At 38.7% G+C, this 16,306-nt stretch overlaps 1 protein-coding gene across 4 annotated transcripts in view; it reads right to left on the reverse strand.

The window, feature by feature from the left end:
- PTPRC (protein tyrosine phosphatase receptor type C) overlaps positions 1-16,306 on the reverse strand; it is a 109,882-nt gene that overhangs the window by 25,761 nt on the left and 67,815 nt on the right. For all 4 annotated transcript variants that reach the window (XM_075996986.1, XM_075996988.1, XM_075996987.1 and 1 more), the window contains 6 exons: positions 12,783-12,902; positions 8,333-8,488; positions 6,163-6,371; positions 3,665-3,725; positions 1,587-1,695; positions 869-903 (listed from right to left, as the gene is read on the reverse strand). In XM_075996986.1, the coding sequence (XP_075853101.1) occupies positions 869-903; positions 1,587-1,695; positions 3,665-3,725; positions 6,163-6,371; positions 8,333-8,488; positions 12,783-12,902 (690 nt within the window). The remainder of the gene's footprint in view (positions 1-868; positions 904-1,586; positions 1,696-3,664; positions 3,726-6,162; positions 6,372-8,332; positions 8,489-12,782; positions 12,903-16,306) is intronic.

Consider the following 16,306-nt stretch of genomic DNA (forward strand, 5'->3'; position numbering starts at 1 on the left):
TCAGGGAGTGATAGATTCCTCAAAGGAAAATAAAACCCACTAAAGGAGCTTCAGAGAACCAGTCCTAAAGCTTCTGCAGGCAGACTTGGTACCTGCTCTCGCCAGGGGGGAAGCCCTTCAAACACAAGTTAGCACAAACAGCTGAGTCCCGAAATTCTTCCTGTCTCCAGTATGAGAAAACAACTTTTTTTCATTGCGAACAAAGTTTCAATGTCTTTAACTTAGTCCCCTTTTACTGGATCACAAATCATGTCTTTAAAAAGAAATTAAATAAATGACATATAAAAATTGAATAAAAAGAGAAAAAAAAAAAAAAGGAATTTGTTTTCCTCTCCTAAGTCAAAGGGCTGTTCTTCATCCCGTCCAGAACGGCGTCTTTAGCGGGAACGGCCAGCAGCCCACCCTGGCAGGGACTTGGGGACCCTCCCCACCTCCCCATCTCTGTTTGTGACATCCCATCTGCTCTTCCTTCCACGACTTCCTCATCTGTCGGTCTGGTGTTTGCCCACAATCTCAGCAGACCAGCCTCCTGTTCTCCACACACACGCTTTTCTATCTTCTCTATTTCTATAGAGCCATACAGGGCGTTTATCAAATTACCATCATATTTGTTAATATATTTGCCTTCCTCTAGCAGATGCTAAACCCTCTAAAGGCAGAGTCTGCTGCCTGGCACAGTATTTAGTGTATGCAGGGAACTGCATAGATGCCCGCTGAATGAATGAATGAATGAATGAATGTATTTAAGTTTTACCATGGCATGAGCAGAAGAAGTCCATGTTGAACACTGACAACGCCCCACTTCCTACTCTAAATGAATAGATTCAAATGCAGGGCTGGGAATAGTGAAAAAAATAGACAGACTTACCCCTTTCAACAAGTTCATATTGGTCATCTAAACTGCTGTGAAAATAAAAAAAAAAAAAGTTGCTTTAGTCTTAAGAAACATAGCATTCCGTTGGCATTTAATTCATATTTAATAAATGTCTTGAAGGGATAAAGAAATGGAGGCTGGGAGAATAAAAGGAGAAGAGGGAAGGAGGGAAGAGAGGAAGAGTCTAGAGAGAGAAAAGACAGAAAGGGCAGAGAGGAGAAAGGAGGGTGGAAAGAAAAAGTGAGGGTGGGAAAAAAAAAAAAAAACAGCCAAGAGCTGTCTGCTAAACTCAGATAAATGGCTGAATGATTTTATTTTACATTTTCTGTTTTTCATCAAATGTGGCTATTTCTGGCCAAGAAACACACGAACGTCTCCAGATATTTATTTCCCTCCTTTCTTTGGCTTTTGTCAGTCCTCAATCCCTCTCATCCTCTCTGTACTAAAAGACTACACACACATTCTTTCTGCTGGCTATTATTAAACCAAGTCCACAACATCATTAGCAAGTGTGGAAAATGCTGATACTTAATATAAGCCAATAAAACGCTACTTAAAAAGTCTTTGACTAAAAGTTCTGGTCGTGAGCTGGACTCCACGCAGTCTTCTCCAGCTCATGTACCTCACTTAACCGGTGGCATCACTGCCTTGTGGATAGATTTGTGTCCCTATTGCCGCCATTATTATTTTTAGCTCATAAATCAGCTCTTACCAGGATCTTCTCTTATGCAGATCATAGATTTTATAGAGAACAACAATCAGGGCTATTGATGTCACAACAATCAGAAATGCCAGGAATGCTATCAGTGCTTTAGAATTATCTAGAAATGAAGAAAAATAGCATATTAATAGAGCTTATTATGTCACATGTTTTGCAAGAGTCATTGGATAATCACCTTTAAAGTACTTCCATTTTAATATTGTTTCCTTGACTTGTGAGGTTTCAAAAACTAAAAATTTCAGAATTAGACCAAATACCTGTTTCTGTCATTTTTGGCTATATTTATTCGGAACCAATAAAAACATTTTATATTTAATTAGAAGAACAATTGACTTTCCTTCCATTAATAGTCTTTTATAAAATACTATCACTTCTATTGAATTTCTTTCTGTCAATCATTCCATTTCGAAGGAATCAAGGAAGTCACCTAGTATATTATATTTTTGGAGAGAAACTCATATAGTTTAACTTCATATGCAGAAGTGGGCAGCTTCCTAAGGGGATCAGAAAGGCTTCTATTCCACAAAAATAGACCCTCTAACCTGCTCATAGAGGGGTCAAATCAATTCACCAAGGGACAAAAAAGGTTTCATTCTATAGTCAGGATAAGACCTACCCTGAATTAAGTTTTCACTAAGGTTTAATGTGAAATCACACCCTATCCTAGAGAAAGGGCGGAGAAGAGAGGTGTCTTGGGAATATCCCTTAACTAGAATGAATATATGATCTTTTTCTTCTATAATGAAAATGCAACATGATAATGCAGCCACCTAAGGGCTTGAGCTCTTCAGCCAGACTGCTTAGGGTCCCAGACCTAGCTCTGCCACTACCTAGTGGGGAACTCGGCCAGAATCCGTATTATCTTGTACCTCTGTTCTTCCTCCATAGGCTCATATCTATAGGTAATGTTAGTAACTCTAGAGAAAGTAGGATATAATATTGTTCATATACATCTGAAGGAAACTATAAAGACAAAAGAGAACTGGTGAAAAGTAGTTTCTCCGGTGAACAGAACAGTGGGTGTGGAATGTCATATCCAGATGCAATTTTCATTATATTATAATGGAATTTAAAATGAATTTTTTCATGTGTACCTTTACTTTGATTGAAGTATTTTAAGTAGTACTGATTATTTAAAGCGGCATATCCTGATTAGGAAGTGCTTAGCTGCAATTAGGTAAATGAAGACAGATGTCTCTCTGAGACCCACTTCTACCAAGCACACCACGGAGGGACAGAGTAAGATAAAGTAGGTAACGATCTCTAAAACACCGCACAAAACAAAGTTGCTGACGTGAAGAAAAACCATAGACGGAATCATAATAGTTTCTATACATAAATCCTCTCATGAATTCAATGATCCTTTAATAACTGAATCTCCTGATTTGAATCTAAGGTATTATATTTTAATATGATGTTGACCTATATACCGTGTTTCCTCAAAAATAAGACAGGGTCTTATATTTATTTTTCCTCAAGAGGACACCCTAGGGCTTATTTTCAGGGGATGTGTTATTTTTTTAAAGTACAGTCCAACAATCTACATTGATTCAAATATAGTGAAGTTGTCTTCTTCTGGAACATCATCATCACTCTCCAAACCCCAAATCCCATCCTGAATTTCTTGCAACTCTATTTCCTTTAGAACCATCGGCCCCGATCTCTCCTGTTGAGCCATAGAGCTCTCATGGGGCAGATGAGAAGGGCTGCTCGTCTTCTTTCCCACTCTGTGATGAAATGCATGGGTTGTGCAGATGCGCTGCGTAGCCACGCCCGTCACTAAGGCTTATTTTCGGGGTGGGGCTTCTATTGCCCAAATGCTCAGAAATCCTGCTAGGGCTTATTTTATGGGTAGGTCTTATTTTCGGGGAAACACGATATATCTATCTATCTATATAAATATATATATATATATGTTTTTCCAGGTAACTTAAAATATTATATTTATGGGAAATATATAATTAAAACATTTGACAATTAAATGTGACTATGCATGTAAAATAATACATATTGCAGACACTACCATGTATCTTAACGTCTATATAATAAATAGCCCAGTAATGACTTACAGGAGGTTGCCCTGTGAACAACAATTGGATCTCCATTAAAGTCCCCATTGTTAAAATGGATCTGAATTTCAGTAATAAAAAAGAAAATGATTTAGTTTCCAATGTAAAGTCATATATCATAATGCAAAACGTACATTATTATACAATGTTATTTATCTTCATTAAAAATATTCCGATTTGCTTTAAATTTGAAACTTCAAGGTAGTATCACTATGTTATCAAATATTTTTTAAAAGATGATTAAAAGATATAACGAAATCTTAGCTCACTTTGCAAAAATAATAATAGTTATAATCAGCAGTAATTAATGACACTGTGTGAATAAATAAAACCCAAAACATCAAAATATTCATAATTTAAAGTTAAAATTTCCTATTAGTAGGTTAATATCTTTCCATCTTATTTAAAAAGGAAATTCAGCCGTAAGCTGTTTATAAGAGTTTTATGTATACAATTCAGTTAAAAATGTTTAAAGGGAAATGGATACAGAGTAAAATTTAACTAAGCATAAGTACGTGTCTTATAATATTTAATGTAAATAAAACAAAAACAATGTTTTTAGATATACAGGGAAACTGAAAGGAGGGGGAAAAAAACAATAAGAATCTCTGACAAAAAAGCAAACTTAAGTAACAATAGATCTGATTAGTGTCATTAAATAAGATTGATAGCTATGATAAATATGACAAATACATACCTAAACTTTTATCTTATGGAGAGTATATAATTTCCCCAGTATTCACAGAATATTCATAAACATTTATCATGAACTGAGTTATAAAAAATATTCTACTAGTCCCCAAAGGCAGATATTATAAAAGCCAATGACCATTTATGAACTAATAACTAGTCACAATAAGAAACTCAAGCACTGGAAACATAAAAACGCTCTCCTAAATAACAGGTAAATTAAAAACTCTTCCAAATTGCAGTTACAGACTCATCAGGAATTATGAATAACAAGAGCGTTTTACTTTAAGAATCATTCATTAACTTTTACGTGCAGGTATTCAGAAATCAGTAATATAGAAATACAGACGTGGGATACAGTCAAAATTTTACCAAAGAACAATTCATAACTTTTTTTTCCTTTTAATTAATAAAAAGTAAAAAAAAAAAAAAAAAAAAAAAAAAAGGAAATGAGGAGAGGGAAAACACTTTCAATCCCAAAGCAACAGGAACATCATCAAAATAAACTCATGAAAAAAGTAAAAAATTAATAATAATAAATCAACTTTACTAATTTATCAACCAGAGACCACCATGGTGAAAAAGCTGAAATAACTTCAATTCTTCCTTACGGCATAAACGTGGTGGTCGTGGAGATAAAAAGGAGCAAGCAAAGAAGTTTTAAGGCAAGTGCAATGAGGAAAACAAAAGGCAGCCTTTTGAAGAGTGGGGGAAGAGAATGGGAAACTGAATAATTACCCTCCAGCTTGTATTTTAAGACTTTGTTTTAATACCACGGCCACCTATATTTTAACAGAAAAACTTATAATGTGTGAAGAGCAGGAGAAGAGTATTCTAAGAAGAGAGAAGAGCCTGCAGAGAGTTGCCTAAGAGGAGCAAAAATCTCTCGGTGCGTTTGAGAAACTGAAAAGAAACCAGCCTGCCGGGAACCTCAGGGCGATGGAGAAGTCGTGGGAAGAAAGGATAATTATACAACGCTACGGCAATAACAAAATAGCTTTTTACATGCACAAGTCTTCGAAAAAAATATGTGAGTGACATGCTGACTCCAAAGGATATAAAATATCTGACAAGACTGATCCTATTGAAAGAAAATTCAAATGCTTCTCCAAGAATTCTTCTGCACAAAAGGGACCAAACAAATTGCCTGGAGAACAACTCATCCCTATGCTATTTAAAGTTACATAACATGGAAGAACAGGAAAATACCTCCGATGTGTTTTATCACGTCAACATAAACTTTATGCCAGGGGTCCTCAAACTTTTTAAACAGGGGGCCAGGTCACTGTCCCTCAGACCGTTGGAGAGTGCGCACTGTGGGCCCGGGACGAGTCGGCTGCTAAGCAGGACAGGCAGCTGCGGCAAAAACACCCGGCAGGGCCAGATAAATGTCCTAAGCGGGCCGCATGTGGCCCGTGGGCCGTAGTTTGAGGATGCCTGGCTTATGCCAAAATGTGATAAGAATGATGACCCCATGCCTGTGCCAACACCACCATGACCCACCTATTAAATGATCTCGTTGGTGCATACTCATTCAGAAAGACTTAATAAAATAGTAGGCTGCTGATTTCAACAATAATACTTTAAAAGAATAATGCACCATGACAGAGCAGGATTTTTTTTTTTCTTAGAATGTGGGAAGGATGGTTTAGCACCAGAAAACCTTTCACTATAATCCATCATATAAACAAGTCTTACATAGCATCATGACTATGGCGTTATCTAACACAATGTCATAAAAAAAAAAAGAAAAATTCACAAAATCATTGTAATGTATATAGGCAGTATGATAGAGAGGATAACCTTACCCTAAACTCATAGTCTGTTGAATAGTGAAGATCTTGTACATCGAAGTCGCAGGCACCTTGTTCATAATTATGAAGCGAAGCAGCTCCAGCTCTGACTTCCAAATGATAACGTTCGAGGGGACCGTTCAGGTCAAGGGGAGCCTTGCACATGACCCGCATGCTGTTGTCTGAAGTCTGGCTGACAGTCACCTTCTGCACTTGGCCCGGGTCTGTCGAAGTGAAGAAACATGTGTTATTTTAGTCATCTAATATGCTTACTGATATCGCCTGGCAATTCACGTGCACAGCACGAAGCATTCTAAGCGTTGGTTCAGAGAGGAACACTTTTTTATTTAGGTACTATCATAAAGTCATTACGATAGCACCTAAATAAAAAAAAAAAAAAGTTACATTGAAGCATCTGGAAAAAAAAAAATCGCCTATCCATCCAGTGAGTATTAGCATGAAGCCGTGAGCATCCGTGCAATCCCTGAGGCAGAGTGTATAGAAGTAGGGAATAGAGGAAAGGGGGGGGGGCAGGGAAGCAGGAGCTGGGGGGGGGCAGGTGCGAAGGGGGCCCGTGATGCTGGTGGTCCAGACCCTCCGTCCCCGAAGTTCTCACACTCTCCTGGCGAACGGCCTCAGGACCCTCCAGGAGCAGCAGATATGCACGGTCTTTATTTTCTGTGGCAGCACAGAAACTCAGGAAACAACAAAAGCACCCAGCTCTAGGACCTGGGCGTTTTAAATCAGAACCTAATGACGTTAAGAAATGCCTTGGGCGAAAAAAAAAAAAAAAAAAACGGCAGAAATGTTTTATGTCTTTTTAGGACATCCTCTAACTCCTCTGGGAGAACTAGGACCTGCATCCCTGCGCCCGGCTTGGAGGGGGTGGAGCAGGGGCGGGAGCATCCTCTGTTCTTCGTTCTTCCGGAGACGGGGTTAATGGGGGTGGGGAGGTCTCGAGATTGTCCTAGTGGAAGACCGGATTAACCAGAACCTTTAAAAGCTCCGTACTCCTGCTCAGAAGCGGGACACTAGTACTTTGAGACGGGAGTCTGCCAGCCTCCTCATCTGCCAGCAAATTAATACACTTTCCTTTCCTTCTCCTTGCAACCCCCCTCAGGGGGGAAAAAAAAAAAGAATATTTTCTGTTCATCTCTGAAGGGGACATTTCTTCATGAGCTTGCTGCTCACCAGGGTCTCTGGAAGGTCCCCAGCGCAGGGTGCTCCTTCTTCCCTGTCCTTGACTTGTACCCTAGAGCCCGATCTAGCTTTGGGCAAGGAGAGTTAGGAGACATACAGGTGACGAGAGCCAAATGTCACCGAAAGGAAACCTCAGCTGGGAAACGAGACATAGAATAAAATCGTAGGTAGTTCGGCGTAACAAAGGGAAGAAAATGCTATTACATTCCACAAAATGTTTTATCCGGCGCACAGAGGGTCAGTGAGTGAATATTTTGTGGGGCATTGTTAGGCGTCTGGCTGTGGGTGCGGGTGATATTTCTAGATATGAAGACAACAGCAGACAATGCATTTTTTTTTAAAATCTAAATTGACCAGGAACTTAATTGCCTGAAATCTTGCAAACCACACCAGTGGAAATGCCCTCATGCTTCATCCTCACAGTTCTGTGACTATATATGAAGAATACAGAGAACCCAGGGTAACAGTTTTTATTTTATTTTATTTTATTTTATTTTATTTTATTTTATTTTGAGACAGAGTCTCACTCTGTTGCCCGGGCTAGAGTGCCGTGGCGTCAGCCTAGCTCACAGCAACCTCAGACTCCTGGGCTCAAGCGATCCTCCTGCCTCAGCCTCCCGAGTAGCTGGGACTACAGGCATGCGCCACCATGCCTGGCTAATTTTTTCCATATATATATATATTTAGTTGGCCAATTAAATTCTTTCTATTTATAGTAGAGACGGGGTCTTACTCTTGCTCAGGCTGGTTTCGAACTCCTAACCTCAAGCAATCCGCCCGCCTCGGCCTCCCAGAGTGCTAGGATTACAGGCGTGAGCCACCACCCCTGGCCAAACAGTTTTTAAATTATTTTATTTTAAACTGTTATAAAGCCTAGCAATGAACAAATGTGCCAGGTCAACGTGCTTTCCAAATGAAGCGTAAAGTTAGATGTATTTTAGGCCACAAAAATTCATGCTTTGCCTTTTGCCATTCAAGAACTTACGTGATGTGTTTGTTCGAAATTCACAGGTGACAGCAGTCCCATTGCGTTGCACTTTTGCCTTGTTGTAGGCATTTAATGACACATGATATTGTGTGTATGGTTTCAAATCTTGCAAACAATGTATGTTCTCAGTATCATCCAGATTGAAGCATCTTTCTTCTCAGAAAAAAAAAAAAATTGGGAAAATTTAGTAAGTCATCAGAAGTCAGGATTGCCACATATTTGATGTGGTCTCTGCATGGTGTCATTCCAAGCAGACTCCAAAGTAATGTATGATTGAGAAATAAGTATTAATAGATCCTTGATCGTCAGAAGTACATACAAGTATCAGCAAAATGGTACCGTGTTTCCCCGAAAATAAGACCTACCCATAAAATAAGCCCTAGCAGGATTTCTGAGCATTTGGGCAATAGAAGCCCTACCCTGAAAATAAGCCCTAGTGACGGGCGTGGCTATTCAGCGCATCTGCACAACCCGTGCATTTTGTCACCCATGCATTTTGTCACAGAGCGGTAAAGAAGACAAGCAGCCCTTCTCATCAGCCCCATGAGAGCTTTATGGCTCGACATGAGAGATTGGGGCCAATGGTTCTAAAGGAAATAGAGTCGTAAGAAATTCAGGATGGAATTCAGTTTTTGGAGAGTGATGATGATGTTCCAGAAGAAGACGACTTAACTATATTTGAGTCCATGTAGATTGCTGTACCGTACTTAAAAAATAATAAGATATCCCCTGAAAATAAGCCCTAGAGTGTCTTCTTGAGGAAAAACAAATATAAGACCCTGTCATATTTTCGGGGAAACACGGTATTGAACAAACTCAATTATTATCAATAAACTCAAGTGGTCAATGATTTTGGTTTCCTGTGATTAATCTGGTACATGAAATTTTTGATAAGTTCAGACACATTGTAAAGATGATACCTTTTCTTTCTGAGAAACCAGAGCCCCCAATAGATACTATAAAAGTCTTAAGTTATGAAGCTTCAGAATGATCATTTTTTAGTGAACCCTGTCTGGTACTAAACCCTCAAATTTTGAACGTTGATGTTAGCTACTGTTTTGGACTTCCCGCGAGGAATCCTTCGATCGCCAGTGACCGGGTCTATTCTACCACACTACTGTAAACACGACAGCGATTCGTGCGGCTGTGAGAACGAGGGAAAGCTCTTTGCCGGCTCTGGAATCTGAACTGTTCACGGAACGGAAACTGAGTAGGCAGAAGGGAGAAGAGAAAACATCACAAAGGAAAGAAGGAAGGTTTTGAGTTTAGAGAAAAACTCTGACGAGGACAGTAGTTTTCTGGCCAAGAGGCAGAACCTCGTTGAAATTTGTCTTAACCTTCAGGCAGGAAAATCAGCATCTGTTTAACACGTTAAAAAAAAAAAATCACTCTCGACTAACTGTTTTTGAGCAGCCAAGTGACGCCAGGAAGGACGGGTTAAAGGCAGATCCAAGTGGCAGTGTGCCACTTTACCAGAGCAAGGTCATGCCGATGATGATCGGTGATGATCACGTGATCCTCATACCAAAAATGATTTTTAAGAAACGAATGACTCACTCCGTGTGTCAAGCACTGTACATGAATCGGTTAATCTGTCACCACAGCCATCCCCTGGCACTGCTGGCATTGCCCCAGTTCGCAGGTGAGAAAACTGAGCTGCAGGAGACGAAGCAATCTGTACCTGACCCCACGGGAAAGGAAGAAGGAAGCCAGGGCGGAACCCAGGCACTGGAGTTCCACAGCCCATGTTCTAGTCTTCGCCGTTTTTTACACACTGTACAGTGGGGAAGACAGACAAGGACCCCCGGCAGGGGGTTGGGGGCGAGCTTTATCTTTGCCTTGGCTTTACGTCTCCTTTCTGGTGCGGCTGGTCTTGCGTGGGGACCGGCAGGGGCGGAGCAGGAAAAGATCTAGCACCGTTTATCTCTTATCGCTGCTACTTGTCTACACAGTGGAAGTTATAGCAATCTCTCTGCCTCGCCAGGGGATTCTGAATAGTCAGGGAGATAAATAAAGTGGCTGTTTTAGCCTCATGAAAATCGTCTATTTCTCAGAAACCCCCACGCCGGGGCGAGTTGGTGGGCACTTGCCAGCTCCGTTCTGCAAGTGTCTTCAACCGTCCCCACGGACAATTCCCTTCAAGGGCAGGATGGGTGTAAGCTCAAGGGCAGGGCCATGGCCATCCTCTGACCAAGGCTTCTGCCAGCTCCTCGTGGGTCTGGCTCTTAGCACAATGCCCAGCTCGTTACTGGGATAAAATCCAAGCGTCCGATGTCGCCCCCAAGAGCAACCTGCTTGCACTCAGCGACCTCATTTTTTACGTTTGTGCGTGTAATCTCACCACCGCTCTGCATCAAAGCGAAGGTCGTTTACGTGGTTCTATGAAGCTTTCATCTTAGCCCATCTGACAGAAGTCCAATTGTTGACTTTATTTTTGAGCAATGCATCGTTCAAAGGTATGGACGTTTGGGCATTTTTTTTATCTTTTAAAGCCATAATTCATCAAAGTTTTCGGTGCTTAGAAAGGGGGTTTGGAATGTGCATTTCCAAACTGTTCGGAGTTTCAAGCGTTAGTTAAAAAGCCCAAGTACATGAACAATCTTTCCTCCTCTGTGTGTTTAAATGCTTTTTTTTTTTTTCCCTGAAGACTCTGGCATCAGAGCACAAATTGTATGGGAAAAATTAAGAATTTATTTGACTAGATGCCTGAATGTTTTTTTCCCTTGGGGGCAAGGGGGACGGATGTTCAAGTCACCCGTTGTAGCCCTGCAAATGCCTGAAGAGAAAACTGGCTTCTCCACTTGTCACCTCTTGTGTTTTTAGAACATACCTCAGGAAATGCGTGAACAATTTCCTAATTTAGACGACTCTAAAGTGTGTTCTGGAATACTATTTCAAATAGTATAAACCTGTTTATCCCATAGGATTTTGTATCACCCAAAAAAAAGTAGTTTTTCCCTTTAAAAAAAGGCATGACACAAAATAATTTCCAGCAATGTCATTGTGGCCTCCAAGGGTGCACATTTGGTTTCAATAGCCTTTGAAAAATAATCCTCCGAATGCAATGAAGCACAGAAGGTCTCTCCCCTCATTATCAAGAAAGTGTCACTGTCGCTTGGCATTCTTAAGTTAATGACACAAAACTGCGGTTCCCTGAGAATATGCTAAAAACATGAAAAACACAGGAGCAGAAAGAAAACAGTTCTAAGCTGTCGAACTTGAACATTTATCGTGTCACTCTGCTAACCTACCTCAGTTCCGTCGTATGAACTACGAAGATATGTACACACCTCTCCTCTCAGAACCCTTACCAAGCTATTTAGTAAAATCCTTAAATGACACATTTTTAAAGATACTTGATAAACTGAGGCTACTAAATAAACATCAAGGACATTTTCCCTACTCCTTCTAATTCCTGGCTTTCAGAGACACTGAAATAACTAAATTACGAAATTAAAAAAAAAATGTAATATCTGGTTAAAAAGTAATAGGAACTGCAAATTTCATAGACTTTTTTTTGTGGACTTTTCATAGTGATTTTATTTGACATAATGAGACTGGTTAAAATAGTTGCTTTAACAACGCTCTTATCCTTTCAACTCTCTTTGACTCAGCTAAAGTGGCAGAGGATTGAATTAAGGCACATGTTTGCGATACATGAAAACAACGAAAGCAAAGCACATTTCCGTATAGGGTAGGGCTGGCTCCTGAGAGCACTTTAGGCAGAGTCAGTACATGATGTGGATGGAGCTGGAGTCAGCCTCCAGTGGACGGTTGTGTAGAAAAATACACACGCTGCCTGCTATTGCCCACCCTTGCCCCCTTTCCCCTCCAGTATCACTCGAGTATTATATTTGGATAGCTGTTAAACGTGAGTAACAAATAAGGAGCCATGCTAGTTGCAGACAAACAAACAACAAAATAAAAGTCATCAGACTGCTAATAAGTAACTCATTGCATCCTTCTTACCCTAATTATGCAAATACAGTTTCTTTTTAAAAACTTACAAAGGAGCAGTAAACATACCAAATTCCCACTGTATACTCTGGCATAAAAAAAACACCCTGCAGTCAAGAGAGTACAGAAACCGAGGAATACAACACAGGTATGAGTGGAAGATTCAGAAAAGAGAAAAACAAACAGTGTGTTCTTACAGAAGCCATGCAAAGGCAGTTTGCAAATGAGTAGTATGTTCCGGGGACTTTCTTTTTCTAGGCTTTGGAGTGCAGAGATGGGAACTAAGATGAAGAAAGACAAGCAGATATTGGGGATGTTCTGAGTCCGAGACATTTCCAGGGCTGGAAAGCAGTTCTGAAATCAGAGTGTAGATTATTATGCCCACCACAGTCCTCTACGTAGGAAGCTCTAGGGCTCAAACTACATTTCTAGTATTTTCAAATTCTAGATTTATCTTTCCTGGCATGAAATTAAATGTTATACAAATTACCTGTCTTGTTCCGATAGCAAAGAGTAAAATGATGAAACACACCCTCAGGGGGACTCCAGGTAACCCTGCTTTTGTGACCACTTACAGGATCACAGGTGAGATTCCGAGGCTCGTTTGGAGCTGTTAAAAGAGTAAAAATATGTAATATGTAAAATAAGACATGGAGAAAATGTGCTCCATGTTGCAAGCATGTATTATTAACGGCTGTAGTTTGACTAACTGTAAATGGATAATGACATTTAAAGGAAGACACGTGGGCTTATTTAATTTGCTTTAGAGTAAACTACTTTAACAAAGTAAACACCACACCAGAGTGTCGCTGTGGAACCTGAACATTCCCGGGACTTAAAAGATGCCCGGGAACCCCCGCTTCCTCTCATTTATACTATTCTCCAGATATCCTGGGATTCGTAGATCTCACTATGCCGGAAATCAGGCATTTGTGACACTGATAAGTTTAACAGTCATTATTTGAATAGCAATTGTCCCGGTTTCCAGTATCTAGACGTTAGGACGCGAGAAGAATGGATATTTACATAAAACGTACGAGATACGGATAACCTTAGAGATACGGTTTGACGAGTTTTGGCAAATGCATACATCCGTATAACCACCACCGCAATCAAGACAGAGAAAATTCCTATAACCTCAGAAAGTTCTTCTGTGTCTCCAACTACCTCAGCCACTCCCCCCCAGCTCAACCCACACCTGCTCTAATCTGCTTTCTATTAATATAGATTAAATTTATCTTTTCATGCATTGCATAGGTCTCAAATAAAACAATAATATTTTTTACATCTAGCACATTGCCTTCAACATAATGTTTTGAAGATTCATTCACATTGCTGCATGTGTCAGTAGTCACTTTTTATTCATAAGTAGTTATAGTAACGATATGACACATTTTGTCTATGACTCAACTGTTAATGGACATTTGAGTTGTTTCCAGGTTTGGGGCTACGATGAATGAATCTTCTTTATCCTTACATGGACTTGTTCTTTCCTTTTTGGTAAACCTAGAGTGAAATAGCTGGGTCATTACTTTTACATTCTCCCCAATAGTTAGCATTTTCAGTCTTTTTAAGTTTAGCCATTTTAGTGGACGGGTAATATCATCACATCGGTGTTGTTTGAATTTGCATTTCTCAGGTGAGTAATGATGTTGAACATCTTTTGATGTGCTTATTAGCCACTTATGTATCTTCTTTTGTGAAGTATATATTCGAAATGTTTGCCCACTTTTAACTGAGTCATTTGGTTTTGTAGCTGAACAAGCCCTCTGTATATTCTGGAAAAACTTTCTGTGTTGGAAAAATTAATTGGGATATATTTTTACAACCTATGGTGTACTTCTTATTTCTTTTTAATGGTCCCATTCAAAGACCAGGATTGTTCAGTTTTGATGAATTTCAATATATTGAAATTATTTCTTTTATGATTCTTGCTTTTCATGCCCTAAGAAATCTTTGCTTAAGGCATACAGATATTCTTCTATGTCTTTGATTGGACATTTTTATAACTTTAGGCTTAGTGTTTAGATCTGGAATATGCATATATATATTTTTAGTTTATTTTTGTGTTCATTGAGAAGTGATGGCTGATGTTCATCTTTTCTCTATAGGGATATCAGGATCATTTGTTGAAAAGACTATTCTTTCCTCCACTGAAATAGCTTTGTGCTTTTATCAAATATATAAAAAAATAGTTTGCTGGTATTTCTATTTTATTACACTGACTTACAAAGACTGGAATAATTATAGTGTTTGATATCCAAAATATATTAAACTTTTCTAGTTATGCTGAAGACACCGTTTATTTGCTCTTCTTGTAGCTTTCTTTATGTTATTTTGGAGAATTATGGGAGACATGGATTTAGGCAGCCCCTTTAGTACTCAGCTATTCACATTTTTATATGAAATTTAGAATCACTTTAACATGTTTTGTCAAAAATCCTGCAGTATTATAATTTATAAACAAGTTCACCAATGTGGCAGATTGCAAGATCAATAGAGAAAAATCAATTGTTTTTATATGCACTCACAGTGAGCAATCTGAAAATGAAATTAAGAAGACAGCACCATTATAAGCAAGAATAAATTGAAACTAGGAGTAAATTTAACAAAAGAGGTACAAGACTTTTGCACTGAAAAGTAGAAAACATTTTGGAAATAAATTAATGAAGACCTAAATTAGTGGAAAAACACCTGATATTCATGCAGACTAGAATTGTTAAGATGGCAATATTCTCCCAATTGATCTATAGCTATAGTGCAATCCCTGTAAGAATCCAAGCTGGCTTCTTTGTAGAAACGGAAGCTTTGATCCTAAAATTCCTATGGAATTTCAAAGGCACTCAGATATTTAAACAATCCTGAAGAGAGAAAACAAATTTGAAGGACACACACTTTTCAATTTCAAAACTTACTACAAAGCAACAGTAATCAACAATGTGGCACTGGTATAAGGATATGTATATCGAGGAAATAGAACTGAAAGTACATAAATAAACCCATCATGTGTCCAAGTAATCTTTTACAAGAGTGGTAGGACCATTCAATGGGGAAAGAACAGTGTTTTCAGCAAATGGTGCTAGGAAAATTGGATAGTCACATGTAAAAGAATGAAATCAGACCATTACCTAACACAACATACAAATATTGACTCCAAGTGGACCACAGAGCTAAATTTAAGGGCTAAAGCTATAAAATTCTTAGAAAGAGACATAAGGATAAATATGAATGATCTTGGACTTAGCAATGGATTTTTCTATATGACACCAAAAGCATAAACAACAAAAGTAAAAACAGAAAAATTGAACTTCATCGAAATTAAAATCTTACATGCTTCAAAAAGTATCAAAGAAAGTAAAAAGACAACTCACAGATGGGAGGATATATTTGCAAATTTGACAAGGGATTTTTGTCTAGAATATAAAAAAAACTACAACTGAATAAAAACATCCAATTAAAAATATGCAAAGGAGTTGAATAGATAAAAGATATGCAAATGGCCAATAAATACACACAAGCCTACTTAACATCATCAGTCACTGAGAAATGCAAATCTAAACCACAATGAGATGCCCTTCAGATCTCCTAGGATTATTAAAATAAAAAGGTAGATAAAAACAAGTGTTGATGAAAATGTGGACAAATTGGAACCATCACACATTGCTGACGAATGTATGAAGTGGTGCACTCACTTTGGCAAACAGATTGGCAGTTTTTCAAAATGCAAAACATAAAGTTGCTAGTGACTCAAAAATTTGCAATCCCAGACATACACCTGAGAGAGCATAAAAATGTGTACACAAAAAGCTTGCACACAAATGTTCATAACAGCGTTATTCATAATAGCTAAAAAGTGAAAGCAAACTAAATGTCACTCAACTTATAAAGGGACAAACAAAATAAGGTGTATCTATGCAACTGCTAAATATTATTCAGCAATGAAAAATGAAGAACGGATACATAGCGCAGCAGAGAAACACCTTGAAAATAGGATGCTAAGTGAAGGAAGCCCGT

Source organism: Microcebus murinus, chromosome 23, assembly GCF_040939455.1.
Source record: "Microcebus murinus isolate Inina chromosome 23, M.murinus_Inina_mat1.0, whole genome shotgun sequence".
Lineage (NCBI taxonomy): Eukaryota > Metazoa > Chordata > Mammalia > Primates > Cheirogaleidae > Microcebus > Microcebus murinus.